A 17134-nucleotide genomic window follows, 5' to 3' on the forward strand; every position below is an offset into this window, starting at 1 on the left:
AAAAAATATAAAAATTTAAAGATACTGCAACACGTGTGAAGAGAATACCATAATATCTCTTAAGTGTAAGAGACTCCTTTTGAAAAATCAAATCGCAAAGCCTGAATAGGAGAAACAAGGATATGGGTTAATGGTAAGAATTGCTTGTGGGTGTATGTGAATCAAATTTGAATTTATTATTAATTAATATGTTTGATATAATAAGTAGATTAAAGAGCGAATTGAACCACCATTTGTTCCCTGTTTTCTAGGAAGCCACGTTGGCCAGCATACAACTTTTGCTTGCATTAATCATTTATAAAACAGTTCAATGACTGTCGACGAGAAGCCTGTAATTAACTAGCAAGTAATTGACAGTGCAGCTTCTAAAAATATCGACAATAACCAGAGACAAATAGGCCATAACTCAATCTTGCATCTTGTAGGAGGAACCTTCCTAGCATGATAGAGGGCAGTTGTGATAAACGCATGATTCATCGCGAGCAATTATATATACCCAGGACCTTTCTCTTTTGGGGTTGGTTGTAGCGGAAGGGAGAACCTTCATACACGGATAAAAAACACACAGAGAGAAATGTCTTCGGGAACGGAATAATATGGAAATCAAATCTTACATGGGTAACTGCAGAAAAATGTTAACATTGAAATGCATAGGTTGTTTGTAAAATGTAAAAGATAAAATTTTTGTTTAAGTTCTGGTAAATTTAAGTCAACTTTAATCAAATTCTGCATGGAATGCTATTAAAATTGTAAAATATTGTATATTTTCTCTAATAAAAGATAAAAGACAACAATTTGGAACTTTAAGAAGGCTTCAAGGAAAAAAGCTTTAATCGCTCTATTTACGTATCAGGTCGGGTTCGAAAACAAAAGGTGGTAGCGCCTCAGCGGCGTGATCGGTATGGTCATGACCTGCCACCTCGGTGGCCGCGAGTTAGATTCTCGGGCATTCCATTGAGGTGTTAGAGATGTGTATTTCTGGTGATAGAAGTTCACTCTCGACGTGGTTCGGAAGTCACGTAATAAAGCCGTTGGTCCTGTTACTGAATAACTATACTGGTTCCATGCAACGCAAAAACACCATGCAAACAAACAAAAGGTGGTTTGCTTTCTTGTGTACGTGCTATGATTTTTTTATCTCTTGATTTTTGTGTTTTTAATGAACTTGGAAGATCCGGGAAACAGAGCCAGAGGAACGAAGAGAATATTTTGCTCACACACCCACTCATATATATATATATATATATATATATATATATATATATATATATATATATATATAGATAGATAAATATATAATATATATATATATATATATATATATATATATAGTATATCTGTATAGATATAGATATATATATATATATATATATATATATATATATATATATATAATATATCATACAAATTATATATATCTGTTAATAATAATAAATTATATTATTAATTTTATATTAATATAAATTAATATAAATATATATATATATATATATATAGACTATATATATATATATATATGATATATATATATATATAAATATTATATATATATATATATATATATATACAATAATATAAAACTGTATATATATTATATATACATTTTTTTATATATTAATAAATATATATATATATATATATAATATATATATATATAGATAGTAGATATATATTATATATATATATATATATAATATATATATATATACATATATATCTGTATAGATATAGATATATATTATATATATATATATAGTATATATATATATATATATAATATATAATATATATACTATACATATATATATATAAATATTATATATATATTATATATATATATATATATAGATCATAGATATATAATATATATATATATATAAATATATATATATATATATATACAGATATAATTTTCTGTATAGTTATATATATATATATATATATATATATATAGACATATAATATTACTGTATATATATATTATTATATATATATATATAATATATATATATTATATTAATAATATAATATATATTAGAAGGAAGAGAGAGAGGAGAAGAGAGAGAGAAGAAGAAGAGAGAATGAGATGAGAGATATGGGGATACAATCCACAATGAAGTAAAATCCATCTGTGTGTTAATATTTACTGTGCTATCAAGTGCCCTTTTTTTACACTGTAATGTATATTATGCAGTTATTCCCTGTGAAGTATCATGAATGCAGACAGACTCCTCGCCATTATCTCCTCTACTTACCGTCTGTAGATGCGGTGCGTCTGGTCCATTGAGCTTATCGCACGCAAACGTTCACACTTCGTGGATATCAGGTTTTGTGTGGTTTTTTTCCTTTTGACTCGAGAATCTTGAACTACGCACGTTTGCTTCATTCCCTCATTCCTACGCTACGAGACGAGGCGTCCAGCGCTAAAACCCCCACTCACCACATTTTAAAAAATAGAGAAAAAAGGCCTTTAAATTTGTCAATTTAAAAACGCCACAACTTTCTTATTTTTCAAGATATTTTCTTCAGGTTTGAATTTTTGGAATGTTTAGGGCCCAAAAAATATGATGTGATATATGAAAAAAAAAATTAGACTGGGCACAATTTCATTGACTGATTGATTGTAAAATTGATTTGCAAAATTAATGCTGAAGTTTACAAAAGTACAGATTATATAATGCAAAATTGAACCATATTCTCATCATCAAAATAGACACTCACTTACACCACTCGAAAGAGGAAACGAAGGGGATTCCAGATGTACGATAAAATGCATTTCTCAATTTTGTGGCGAGTGTGGGTTTTATTATTACGATTCACGAAAAATTTATGGAAATAACTGGAAACTTACTGACTCGTGTACACTCAGATTCAGAAGTCCACCGACACGCATTGTCCATCGCTTTTACAGTGTTCAAGCGCCTCAGTGGCGTGGTTGGTATGGTGTTGGCGTGCCCCCTAGGTGCCCGCGAGTTCGATTTTCGGGCATTCCATTGTGGGGTCAGAGGTACGTATTTCTGGAGATAGAGGTTCACTCTCGACGTGGTTCGGAAGTCACGTAAAGCCGTTGGTCCCGTAGCTGAATAACCACTGGTTCCGTGCAACGTAAAAACACCATACAAACAAACATGTTTTTCTAGCTCATACAATATCAAAACAGCAACCCTGGGTTTATTTATGAGCAAACATGTGAGAAGTCAGACAGACGTCGTTCAATTGCATGGCGCCCTATAGCGAATTTTGAATCGTTCTTAAGTCCCTCATTAATAATCATGAACTTTTTTGGCATAAATGGACTGACCTCGTAAGACTTCACGTCGTTTCCTTCATGTCAAAAAAGTTAGTTACTGGTTGGTTCATTTCATATTCAAATGATTGTATAATGTCGTTTGTTATCATCTTACTATGATGGGCTTAATGTCTGTCCGTCCGTCTGTCATTCAATCACGGCCAAACGGCTGGTCCGATGGGCATGAAACTTGGCAGGATTGTAGTGGGGACTCCTAAGATGGTTTATAATGGGGTTTCATCCTACCTTCCCCCCGTCCGAAGGGGGTTGGGGGTGAGAAGGGATTCCCTGAAACGGAGCTGGTTCTGCCCGTGAAGCGAGGCTGGTTACGCCCGTAGACTTACTCTACTAATTTTCATTCCTAATTTCTGTACACATATGTTTGCTAGTCTAGCTAAGGCCGCATCCTTCGCTGAGGAAAAGTGAAGCTCTCCTATTGGAAGTCAGTGATTGAACCGGCTATTTATCCATTTTAATTGCACGATAAAACTTCGTCAGTTTAACGAGGACGTTCATGAAGAATAGGCTAAGCTATTGTATATCTCAGGTGGTAATATTTATAGTCACCTGGAAACGGTAATTAATCATCTACTGCTGTGCGATGTTGCATGGTCATCTACAGGAAAAGTACATCTTAGTTTAACCAGACCACTGAGCTGATTAGCAGCTCTCCTAGGGCTGCCCCGAAAGATTAGTTTTTTTTTTTCTGCGTGGCTAGGAAACAATTGGCTACTTAACAACGGGACCTACAGCTTATTGTGGGATCCGAACAACATTATATTGAGAAATGAATTTCTAATCACCAGAAATAAATTCCTGTGGTTCCGCACTAGCAGCAGCGGTGAGCGAACCCGGGCTGCCAGATGGATATGCGAGTACGCAACCCACTCGTCCCACGAGGAACTCGTTGCAGGAAAAAGACTACAATTCAGTAGGGCTAATTCTTCGTTAATTCCTTTGGTCATTTCTCTTTGAACTTGATCCGTATTTCATCTAATCATCTTGGTGCTCAGAGGAGAATAAACTAAATTAATAATTGAACATGAGAGTATATAATATCAGCATTATCTGTATAACAAGGGGGCAGATATAAAAAAAATCTTTTCTCTTAATCTTTTCCCTTAGCTTTGAAGAAGTTGCGGAAGACATGTTTGAACTAAGTTATACATAGCTATTCAAGGAGCTCAGTTTTTTTTTTTTTTTTTTTTTTTTTGAGCATTGGGAAGGAATCAAATTAAAATGATGCAGCTGTCGATTTCATTCCAGATTCAAATCTTCCTCCTATGTTCCCAGGCTTAGTTTTTTTGGACCATATTGTAACCCACTGCCGCTAACACCAGACACCCCATAGCGGAGTAGTGCTGTCAGTGCACCTAACGGGGTGCACTGTAGGCATTACTAAAGGTTCTTTGCAGCGTCCCTTCGGCCCCTAGCTGCAACTCCTTTCATTCCTTTTACTCTACCTCCATTCGTATTTCTATCTTTCATCGGACCTCGGTGATCAAGAGACGGTTACCTATCCAAGTACTGACTGTGCCCGGAGTTGTTGGACCTCAGTGATCAAGGGACGGACCTACCTATTCCCAAAGTTACTGACGTGCCCAGAGTGGAGTTGTTGACCTCAGTGATCAAGACGGTTACCATATCCAAGTTTTAGCCTGGACCGTTTGCCCTGGAGATTGTTGGACCCTTTAGTTTGATTCCAAGAGACGGTTACCTATCCAAGACTGACCACTTTCCCTGGGCCCGGAGGGGACGCATCAGTGATTCAAGAGGACGGTTTACTTACCTATCCAAGTACTGACCATGCCCGGAGTTGTTGGACCTCAGTGATCAAGAGACATTCTTAATCCCAATTTGCAATGTAAGTGTATCCTATTCCAGATATGAAGGTCCTTTTTATATGATTACGTCAAGTGTTGGTTTGTAGCACCTTTGAATGGGACCGTCTGGTCGTATTTCGTTGTAATTCTGGATACTGCCATCACCTCGGGGTCAGGAAAAGGGCATGGTGCTGGTGACCCTATCTGTAGAGCTGTAACTTACCTGCCAACATCCCTTCTGACGTTTTGTGAACCTCCACTGAGGTGACCACATTGAGCATCATGCTACCATATTCGTTTTTCTGAAGAAAAAAAAGCTTACATATAGCTTTTTTAATAGTTTTATTTTAGGTAGAGTTCATGAGGTGGTTATGGATTCAACCCTTGTCCTGATGTTCATCTGCTTGTCTGTCTTTCTGTCCACCACCTATCTCAAAAAGTTGCTTATGGAGTTAAGTAGGAAAATTTGTTGGAATGGGGCATATTTAACAAAGGAACATTATGATATTTTGAGCGTTATCCGGAAGTCTCTTTATATTGATTATTCAGTGTGCTGTCTATGTCCTCTGTACACCATTTGTCATTTTTTTTTTAATGGACGAATTCCTCACAGTCGACTCAAACCGAAGAGAATTCACAGGGAAAGCAAGACGACTTAAGAGTATTTAAGAGAGAGTTTAGACATAAAATTTATATATTGATGTTTTAAGGATACAAAAAGGAGTTTTAGAAATACTCGATTTTATTAAAAGCATTAGTACACAAATGTTGAGAGCACTTTTATTTTGTTTTTCGTCGAGATAGCGTTGCAACTGAAAGGAAAATATGGCGGGCGAACAAATAATTTCATCTGATCTGTTTTATAATTTCCTGCCTACCTTCCTCAACTGATTATCCTGATGGCAGTGGGTAGCTTTTGAGCTTCCGAACTCGAAATGAAATACCTCCGATTCTCTCTGGCAACTGAACAGTAGCAATTTGCATCGTGGGTTTCCCACGGCACTTTCAGAATTCACCGCCCGTGTCCAGAGCACGGCTACCATAGGCCAGACACAATCAAGTTTTCGCAGAAACCAACGATTAGACATTAAAAATAATAGTTATCTGGGAAAACACGAAAAACATTTCAACATAAAAAAATGTACACATTAATCAGACTTATAACTAGGGCCACGTCTGTCTAAACAACATATTGTCTCAGTGTAGTATCTGTGAATATTCCAAAAAACAACGGCTGTCTTTATATATATATATATATATATATATAAGTATACATATATAATATATATATATATGTATATATATAATATATATTATATATTATATAGTAATATATATATATATATATATATATATATATATATATATAATATATATAATATAAACAGCCGATGTAACACGTAGAGAATATTCCTTAAACAAACCTATCATTATCGTAGCGTTTGATGAATACTTCCATGAAGAGAACCTACCAGAACTCGTAGTAGCATTTGCTGAATATTCACACAAAACAACCTATATCGTGACTTTGGATGAATACCTAAAACGGTTATATCATTATTATAGCTATTCAGCAGATCTGGGAAGGGTTTAGGATTCGTAGGAAAGACGAAGGGTATATTATTATTTCCAGTTGTACTCTTAGTCCTTGCTTAAGGTAAACCCTAAGGATACTGTCCTCACTTGGTTCTGTGGGGTGACTGTGAAGGGTCCCTGAACGTTCGCATTCGAAGTCCTAAATCTAGGGTTTGCCACTGAGGAAGTTCTCTAGGAATTCGTAGGTTCCGAGTATATATAGGAGGGAGTTTAATCAGCCTCTTACAACTATTAACGTTTCCTTTTTGGGGGGTTATGAAGTCTTACACAAAAAGTTCTAATGAAGGATTGAACTGCTTAGTAACTGATTCACGTAGACTATTTACATTATTTACAAAGATCAGCATAAATCGACACTTGATGGATGAAATGAAACCATTCGACAAATGGCACTGAACCTGTTGTGAATTAGTTTCTGACCTCTGACTGACAGAAGAGTCTCTGTTTATTTTTTTTTTTCTCCCTATCGTATACAAGAGTTAACAAGTGAGATCTACAATCGAAGAACGATGCTTTCGAGGCGCTTCCGCCATCATACCTATTAGTAGAAACTGTCGAACACCTAATAACAAAAGAGCATTGCACGAGAAAAAAGGTTAGAGTCGCCTATGAGGAAGCAACGTCTGCCGCAAGAAGAAGAAAGAGCTCGGCAGGGAAAAGTCGAGGTGTTGTGGCCATTTCATTTTTCATCTTAAATTCTGTCGAAGGTTCTCAGCGGAGCTGGGCTGAAGTAAACGCTGTGGGTGTTGAGAGTGCGAGCGGTCGTCGGGTATTTGCTCATGGGCTTGAAGTACGTCTCTGTGTAAGGGTAGTGGAATTTGTACGTGTAGCCTCTCAGGTAGGTCTTGTTCGGGGTGTCGTACCACTGCACGTAAGGCGCTTGGGTCACGCCTTCGCCGAAGAACGGGCTTTCTGTTTTGACGTACTTGTACGTGTCGTAATACCTGTTGAGGTTGTTGATGTACTGGTAAGTGGTAGCTGGGGAGAAGAGCTTGTCGTAGAAGACGTACCTCGGGTACCTGATCACGTCATACTCGACTGTCTTTGGTGACCAGTAGCGGTCGAGGGGCTTGGCCTCCGGGAGGGAGATGATCTCGGTGGACGTGACTGGCAGAGGGGAAGTCGATCTTCTGGAATAGCGTCGGTAGGTGTCGAAGACCTTGGAAGAGACAGGGTCGTAGACGTCCTCGTCCTCATTGTTGAGGTAAGAGGAGTAAGAGACGGTTGGACTTTTGCTGTATCGAACGGGCGACCTCTGTCGCGAGCGGGATGGCCTGGTGGTGGAATCCACGAGGGGATTGCTTGCGTAGGGCGACTTCGAGGCCACTTCGAATCTGTCGCAGGAGACGGCCCGCCGTGGGGGGACCTCGTTCACCCTCTCGCAGGAACCGGCGCGGCGAGGCGGCACGTAGTTCTTTGTGTGGCTGTAAGTCTGCAGAGCCTTCGAGTGGAGCAGAGAAAATCTGGGGTAGGATCGGTCAGGTGACAGGTCCTTGCGTTGGACGTCCAGTAGTTCCAAATCGGGGTCGTCCGTCACTTGGCCCGATCGTCGGAGTTCGTAGTCCAGGTCACAGAGCTGACTGAGGAAGCCGTGGTTGGGGAAGATACTCCTTCTCTTCCTACAGGGAAGAAGTGTGAAAACAAGTCATGCATAGTTTAAGTAATTTATAGCATATGATAAAATCTGTATTGATCTACAATCCATCCTAAAAAGAAAATAATTATTATATGACATTCCGACTTAATTTTAATCAAGTTAAGACATGGTCTTAACCACGAGCATCTAAAATGCACGCCAGTGTTATCGCACGGGAAAGGAATACTTACTTGATGCATCGAAGTGCCCCTTGTACGTTCATACCCCTTTTCAGCATGAGGAACGCGGCTACGAGAGCTGCTGAACGAGACACGCCGCTCTGGCAGTGGACCAAAACCTTGCCTGTAAATTTGACGGAAATGCAGGTGTTAATTAAGCTCTTGTGAACCAAGATTTAAGCTGTAAGCGTTTGAGCTCAGGCAGGCATGAGTCAAACTGCAACTGAACAGATAGTCAGGTGTCAATTTCTTTTGTCCCAAGATTTGTGATCTTTGCAGATATGGGAGTGTCAGAATGCCGTTGGAACATGATTCAAAATGTAATTTTACAGAAATGCAACTGAAGCCATGATGGGCTGAGACCTGAATTAGACTGACAAAAAGGCTGTTGTAGAGGTATAGTGGGACCAATGCGTCAAGAATCAACTTTGTAACATTGTTTCATAGATTTTTTCTCCTGGTACACCTTACAAACATACCTACTCTGAATTTCTCGTCCAGCGCTGAATGACCTCATGGGTCCCAGCGCTTTGGTTTTGGCCTAAACTCTTATATTTCATTCCATTCCTATATAATAGTTATTTATTTATTTATTTGTTTATTTATTTTATAAACCAGGACACACAGACACCCACCTCCGTCGTTGAGGCAGTCCTGGATGAATTCGGCCGCCTGTCGGAAGAAGGGCTTGATGTAGAAGCCGGGCATGTCCATGGCAGGCACGCCCAGGTACTTGATGCCCTTCCGACTGTAGTAGCTCGGGTGGGTGCTGACGTAGCCGTTGTAGGCGGTGTTGTTGTGGCCTTGGGCAGCGTTCAAGACGTGGGTGACTCCCAGTTCCTTCAGCAGGATGGTGGATAGAGCAGTCTCACTGGTGTATGGCGACCATGGAATTATAAATAATAATGGTTTTTATGTACTATATATATATATGTGTGTGTGTGTGTGTGTTGGTTTTTCTCCTGGACATGCTGTAGTGATGTTTACCTCAAAAAAAACGTCGGCTTCCGACTAAATTTAACGATGGAATAGATAAATTTAATAAGAAATTTCATTAATTCGACTATCAGCGTTGCACTGAAAATTATAACGCTAAGTATTATCAACTATGAAAATTGGCAATAGCCTTTGGCAAGAACGTTACGGGCTGTAAAAAAGGAAGGAAAATGTAACATTATACTACTCTGACGTATGAGCTTCAAACAAAATGACACGATCTAATGTGTTTCAAAAGCAGTACAGAATCTTACTCAAGACATGGCAAGTTCTTGTTAGTCTTATACTGAAAGTAACGGAGGTATTAAACTATTACATCAAACAGATAACAACAGTGAAACATGAAATCCATAGTCAAGATTCTAGCTGTGGTCAGTAGGGATAGCATGATTCGTTCCACATCAACCACCAGAAACTCTTAAGAAGGAAATGAAAGCTGCATGCAGCATTATTTAGAAGATGAAGTACGAACAGTATCAGGCTTGGTTGGAACTCTATTGGCTTCTGTTTTGACAATACATGGACAGGCGGATGAAGAACGAAAGTGGCCCAGGGAACTAGAAGCAAAAGAAAGCTAGAGCAAAGAGATATGGACCCCAACCCAGCGGGAGAGAAAAGAACAAAGCTTGCTGAAAACAGAGGAGGCACTCACGCATCTCCTAGCAGGATGCCGGGGAAGATCTCGTCGTATCCGTTGGTGGGACGAAACCACCTGCCGCCCTGGGAGTCGAGCAGCTGAGCCTTCAGTTCGGCTGTGTTACACCGCTGGATCTTTCTCCTACCCATCCTGCTGACGCTGGGCCTCAGGTAGTGGTAGTAAGGGCGGTAGTAACCTCGGTAGTATGTACCGACGAACGGTAGATATGAATGAGGTTCTCTGCTAAAAGTGATAGAACAAGGTGTGGGTTATTTAACGTATTCTCTTTATATGGTGTTTTTGGAAACTTAGCTAATTGGGTTTCATAACTTCTAAAAACAATTCGTATCTATTAGGATTTTTCTTTTTCTCTTTTTTTAAATGTATCCAATATGAGCTTACTATTTATAATGTTTTTGCGAAAAATAGCCAGTTTGAATGCAAAATTCAAGAAACAAACAACACAGCAATCTATGTTTATATTATTTTGTTCTTCCTAGGACAAATACCAGTAGTACATCAACATATACGTGTTAATGAAGTGAACTACCACATGTATTAAAGATTCTCAACATATTTTAACTGCTGTGTTTTATATACGTTTTGATGATATCACTTTTTTTTTATCTTAAAGGAGATCAGCCTTCAGCCTAAATTGATATGTTCTCCAAAACGGAAAACCTAACAATGCTGAAGTACTCGTAACACTAAGGGATTTCTTGGTAATATGTATATGTATGTATATGTGTATGTATGTATGTTTGTATATATATATATATATATATATATATATATGTATATGCATATGCCGGGTGTATATTTGTTTATATAACAATAGACCTTTAGACCCTGGAAACGTCTTACGCTACTATGAACTATGACTGATCTCAAGAGTGCTTGAAATTTATAACATTTATCATAGACCACGTTATAGAATTGAAAGGTTCACATATATATATTATTAAATAAATGTGTTAGCCCAAGGCTACATGTGTTAGAAGTGCTAAGAATTTTTACGGTGTGTGAGGAAAGCAAGTGCCTGTCAGTTGTGGCCCTTTCAAAGGTTGTCTTCACAAATACTAAGTCATTTCTGACTTCGATTCATTCAAAGGCAGCCAGTGTTACTGTATTCTTACAAAAAAAAAAAAAAAAAAAAAAAAAAAAAAAAAAAAGTTAATTCCCTTCGTAGAAAAATGTGCTGAGGTTTCAGGAAACTGTAAAAAAAAAAGTAGTTTTCCTTCTTTGTCAGTTTGCAAGGTAAGAATATTAGATATATCCTCATAAGTTTGTGTTTCTTGTAGTACTGTACCGCATAATTAGCAAGTTACTTCGTTAACTCCTCATATCACATTACTAATCAATACTCAACTCATTTATCAGTATTTTAGGATGTTACCCATCAAAACCTTAGTTCTTGGAGAGGAATTAGAGGCATTAGATCTAATCAAAATGTGAATTCAATGATGCCTTCGGAGCGAAAGAGATCACTGGCTATCCAGAGAATGGAACCTGTAAGTCGGGTTAGTGAAGTGGGGTTGCACGAGGTACGATAACGGACTTACAAGATGGAAACCTCTCTGTGCCTTAAACTTGGAGGCAGATAAACTGTGATCATTGTCCTCTTCGTTACAAGGGGGAAAGGGAGGAGGGAGGGAGACGATCAGGAAGGGTAGAGGAGGTTAAGCTGAGATTACTTCTGAGGATTATAAGGAAAGGAAAGTTAACTTAGTATTATATGTATATATATATATATATATATATATATATATATATATATATATATAGTATAGATATATAGAGTAACAGGACCTAATTGAAACTGGAGACGTTTATTCAGGAAAAGTAACTTATCCTGAATAACTGTCTCCGTTAGATACCCTGTCCATTTTAAATTAGGTCCTGTTATTAATTATATTAATGCACAGAAGAATTGTGTGAGTGATAAATATTATGTTTATATACCGTATATAAAATACATGAATATGTATTATTTGCATCACCCATCCTTCAAAAGATGAATACCTGTTTTAACCTTTGGTCCCTCCCGTTACTTGTTTGTTTGTTTGTTTTTTTCTTTTGGTTTTAGGGGTGGGGGCGCTCGAGAAGAATTTAAGCTTTCCTGTCCCTTTTGCCTCTGAAGAAGGGTTCCTGGTGTGAAGGTGCTAGTATTATGGACGTCGTCCAGGTGTTTTTTTATATAAATACATACACACAAACGTACGCTCAATATATATATATATATATATATATATATATATATATACATTATATAATATACATATATATATATATATATATATATATATATATATATATAAAATTGTTATCACACTGACTCGTGAGATATAGATACACCATTCAAAGTTACAAGTGAAGAACCTACACGTATATAGTATGCCATTTCTTTACCTGTGGTCTTGAGTGATAATCAAAATATAAGATATATATATATATATAATATATATATATATATATATATATATATACATATACATATATATATATATATATATATATATATATATATCATATATATATATATAGTATATATATATATATATATATATACACATATATATATACATATATAATATATATATAATATATATATGAAGATATATATATATACAATATAACATATATAAGTCATATCACATTACATCGAGCTACAATGTCCTTTAATATCTAATTCGCTCTACCTCGGAATTAATATGTTTTCGTATATGCTTATATATATATGTTTGTATGCTTGCGAAAATCGCTGCATTGTACAAAGTTCGAGATGCAAAAGTATAAAAGAGAGACAATAAAATCATAAACAAGGGTGAAGTAAACAAAGCCAGTGAGATGAAACTTGAGTGAGATTGAAGGAGAAACTGAAGAAGAAACCAATATTGTAGCATTAGCAGATAGAATGCGAGGTATTCTTTAAATAAAAAAAAAAAAAAAAAAAAACTCCCTGCTTCTGATTGTGTAGTACTGCGAGATATTTCACACTTCCCTGCCAACTATCCAAAGAAGAATTTTTAGTTTTAGTTTCATATTTAGATAATTTTTTTTTTTTTTTTTTTTTTTTTTTTTAATCGGTGGAAGTCTCTCAATAGTCTTAGTTTCAGGATTCTATGAGACACCAACCCTTTAGGGGGATTGCCGTTAATGCACTTCATGCGGTGCACTGTAGGCATTACTTCAGGTTCTTTACAGCGTCCCTTCAACCCCTAGCTGCGACTATTTTCGGTCATTTCACTGTCCGTTCGTATTCTCTTTCTCCCATCTTACTTTCCACCTTCTCCAACACTCGTTTCATTTCAAACCTTTTTACTGTCAATTTCCGTTTCAGCGCTGAATGACGTCATAGGTCCCAGCGCCTGGTCTATGGCCTCATTTCTATATTATATTCTGTTCTAATGAGACGCCAGAGTGTGACTTTGCCTGTACAAAAGTCTTTTGATCAATTTGCTCTTAAACCTTTGTGACCTTAGATTTTATGATTTATATTGACCATTATATACCTATATATTTCGTGTGAGGCTATATTCTATTCTGTTCTAATGAGACGCCAGATTGTGACTCTGCCTGTACAAAAGTCTTTTGATCAATTTGCTCTTAAACCTTAATGACCTTAGATTTTATTATTTATGTTGACCATTTTATGCCTACATATTTATTTCGTGTTACAATTTTGTTGTTTTCGCATCTCTGTGTAAAATCTCCTTTTTTTCAACCCTGGGCATTTTCGTGTACACAAGCCTCCGTTGCCATTCGTTGTCCTTTTAGGCGTAACTCCTCAGGGAATATTTGTCATTTTCAAAATGATGATAATCGTAATTAGCTAAAAAAAATGATCATCCACTATATCTTTTAGTTTTTTAATGAGCTGTCCTGTTAAAATGATATGTATATGCTTCATTTTTTTTTATTAAGCCTTTATGCCATAAGAAGGTTGATGGCAGCCATAGTACATTTACATCACCCTTGCATCTGATGTCTAGGCCAGTCCCTTACAACACTCCTGATTGGCTTTTGATAAGCCAATCACAGGGCTAGAAGCTTTCAGTCTCTGAAGAGAGTTCGCATAGGCAGGATGTATGTTACACCTCTCGTAGGGATACGTCTTTGAAAAGTATCCCACAGGAGCGGTGGAACATACATCCTGCCTATGTGAACTCTCTCGAGAGGGACTAGAGAGTTTCCAGCCCTGTGATTGACTTATCAACAGCCAATCAGGAGCGTCGTAAGGGATTGGCCTAGGTATGAGATGCACGGTTGATGTGAATCTACTATAGTTTTCCATCCTTCGGCTTCTATTGAAATAGAGCTGTTTATAAGGATGGCAAAGAATTTTGCGTTCATTCGGACAAAAAAAAAAAAAAAATCGTGACAAAATGGAATTCATCCGGGTCATTATATGCAACCAGAGCCATTTGCCACGGTATATGCAACAATTTTACTTAATATCTAAAAGTAAAGTTATCTACAGGTTTTTTTAACAGACTGGATAAATGTTCATTGTTCTTTTGATATATATATATATATATATATATATATATATATATATATTTATTTATATATAAAGATATATGCCACGAAGGAAAATAAACGAAGGAGTATCTGCGAGACCTTTCGACGTTAAACGTCCTTTACTAAACAGGACGTTTAACGTCGAAAGGTCTTGCAGATACTCCGTTTATTTTCCTTCGTGGCATATATCTTTATTTATTGATTTTTCACGTTCATAACTTTCGTGATTCAGTTATACATATATATATATATATATATATATATATATATATATATATATATATATATATATATAAAGACCAACGCCCTTTTTAAGTGTGAATTGAAAAAGAGGTACATTTTCTAACACAGAACCTTAATATGTAATATTCCATTCGTGCATTACTTGGTTATATATATATATATATATATATATATATATATATATATATATATATATATCTATATATATATATATATATATATATATATATATATGTGTGTGTGTGTGTGTGTGTGTGTGTATATATATATATATATATATATATATATATATATATATATATATATATATATATATATATATATATATATATATATATATATATATATATATATATATATAAGACCAACGCCCTTTTTAAGTGTGAATTGAAAAAGAGAAGTACATTTTCTAACACAGAACTTTAATATGTAATATTCCATTCGTGCGTTACATGGTTATTTTCAAACAGGCAGACTGGATTTCTTAAGCTTTGAAATAAAAGATTCCCGCGTCATTGAGGTCCTTTATGGATATTTTATATACATATATTATATATATATATATATATTTATCTATATTATACGTGTATATATAATATATATTATACAGGGTATCCATAAAGCCCAGTACCAGTACAAGTATTTATTGCTCAGAATGGTACTGGGACTTTATGGACACCCTGTATATCAACATTATATATGCATAGATAAATTTACATAAATTACTTAGATATAAATTTTATATATGTAAATAACACACACACACACACACACACACACACACACACACACACACACACACACATATATATATATATATATATATATATATATATATATATATATATATATATATTATATATATTACACCTTAGAAGATGCAACATTTCACCTCCCAGAACTCTGCTTGAAAATGCACTGTGCATTAGGCGGCCTGGGAACAAATGCGCTTGAGAATTCCAAGCGCTATCATCGGTCATTCGCTTTAGTTGTTCTCTTTATTGGAATTCTCACACACTTGTTTTACTAGGAGGAGAATGCACGAATGAATGTTGCAATGCGTGAATGAACTGCATTTATTTGTAGTAGGCGAGAGCCAGTCAATGAACCGTCTGTAAACAAACTCCGAGGGTCGTGTTTCTGAAATGGAGTTTGGTTTGTGGTTCATTTGTTTTTCCTTTTTTTCTGCTAATTTTGCTCATTTTTGTTTTACTTTTTTTTTATTTGATTCCTTTTTTGTTTTGTGCATTATCGTGAGATGCAAATATATATATAGTATATATATATATATATATATATATATATATATATATATATATATATATATATGTGTGTTTATAAAAGGTGAATTATCGGAGGCTGTTAGAAGCCAAACGTGTCCAAACATGCTCATGCAGTGTGGAACTTTTAAGCTGTGATAGAATGGGCGAAGGTGAGACAGAATAGAATCAGTTTTTTTTTTCTTTTTATTTTTTTTTTTATTTTTTTTTGGCTAGATGGGAGGATGCGAAAGTCTTCCAGTGGAATTACAATGGAAAGAGAGGTCAATAGTGCAAAAGAAAGGAGTTTGTGAGTAGGCCCACTCTCATGTATTTTCGGAAGAGTAACAAAATTCTATTTTCACTTGATTTCATTTTTTTTTGTTTTTTTTTACAAATATTCTTCATTTTTCATGTAATTTTGACCAACTTTCAATTCATTAGTATTTTTCTTAGCTAACAAACCTTGGGTCTTAACATTAGGAGCGCCTTAAGATTTATCCTATCGATAAGACCTCAAGTTTGTTAGCTATGAAAAATACAGATTAATTAAGAAATTTATCATGTGATTTTTTAAGCATAATGTCTTGTAGCACAAATGCTCCTCATCGTTTGTGCGAATTTATCGCTATCCCTTAGAAGTTACCATGTATTTATATAAAAAAAAAACTTTGTAGAATGTAGCGTTTAACAAAAAAAGATTAATATACATGACGGTCAGTGTTTTACAAAAGCTAATTTATATAAGCCCTGAATTCGGTGGAAATCTCTTGAAGCCATAGTGAGTAGGGTAAACTTCTGAGAAGGAAAACTTTCTAAGTAAATATTTCTTTGCGTAAACGAAGAATAGTCGCAAAATTTTAAATGAGCTTTTAAAACATAGTAGAAACTAATTCAAAAGGACGCAAAGTTGCCAAAAAAAAAATCTTTATGCTGAATGTTTGTTACCGACTAG

General features: G+C 35.7%; 1 protein-coding gene and 1 long non-coding RNA gene across 4 annotated transcripts in view; one reads left to right on the top strand and one right to left on the bottom strand.

Moving 5' to 3' along the window:
- The window catches only part of LOC135204901 (uncharacterized), a 93298-nt gene that overhangs the window by 59295 nt on the left and 16869 nt on the right, over nt 1-17134 (top strand). The gene's annotated exons all lie outside the window — the stretch shown is intronic.
- LOC135204884 (probable rhodanese domain-containing dual specificity protein phosphatase) overlaps nt 6910-17134 on the bottom strand; it is a 39355-nt gene continuing 29130 nt past the window's right edge. The window contains exons 1-5 of one of the 3 annotated variants that reach the window (XM_064235138.1): nt 12179-12295; nt 10172-10399; nt 9159-9394; nt 8536-8647; nt 6910-8327 (exon numbers count right to left, since the gene is read on the bottom strand). In XM_064235138.1, coding sequence (XP_064091208.1) covers nt 7400-8327; nt 8536-8647; nt 9159-9394; nt 10172-10305 — 1410 coding nt within the window. In that variant the 5' untranslated portion in view covers nt 10306-10399; nt 12179-12295 and the 3' untranslated portion in view covers nt 6910-7399. Of the gene's footprint in view, nt 8328-8535; nt 8648-9158; nt 9395-10171; nt 10400-11718; nt 11853-12178; nt 12296-17134 lie in introns of those variants that run through there. The other 2 variants (XM_064235120.1, XM_064235130.1) reach the window with 2 other exon arrangements.

The sequence above is a fragment of the Macrobrachium nipponense genome, chromosome 24, assembly GCF_015104395.2.
Source record: "Macrobrachium nipponense isolate FS-2020 chromosome 24, ASM1510439v2, whole genome shotgun sequence".
NCBI classification, from domain to species: domain Eukaryota; kingdom Metazoa; phylum Arthropoda; class Malacostraca; order Decapoda; family Palaemonidae; genus Macrobrachium; species Macrobrachium nipponense.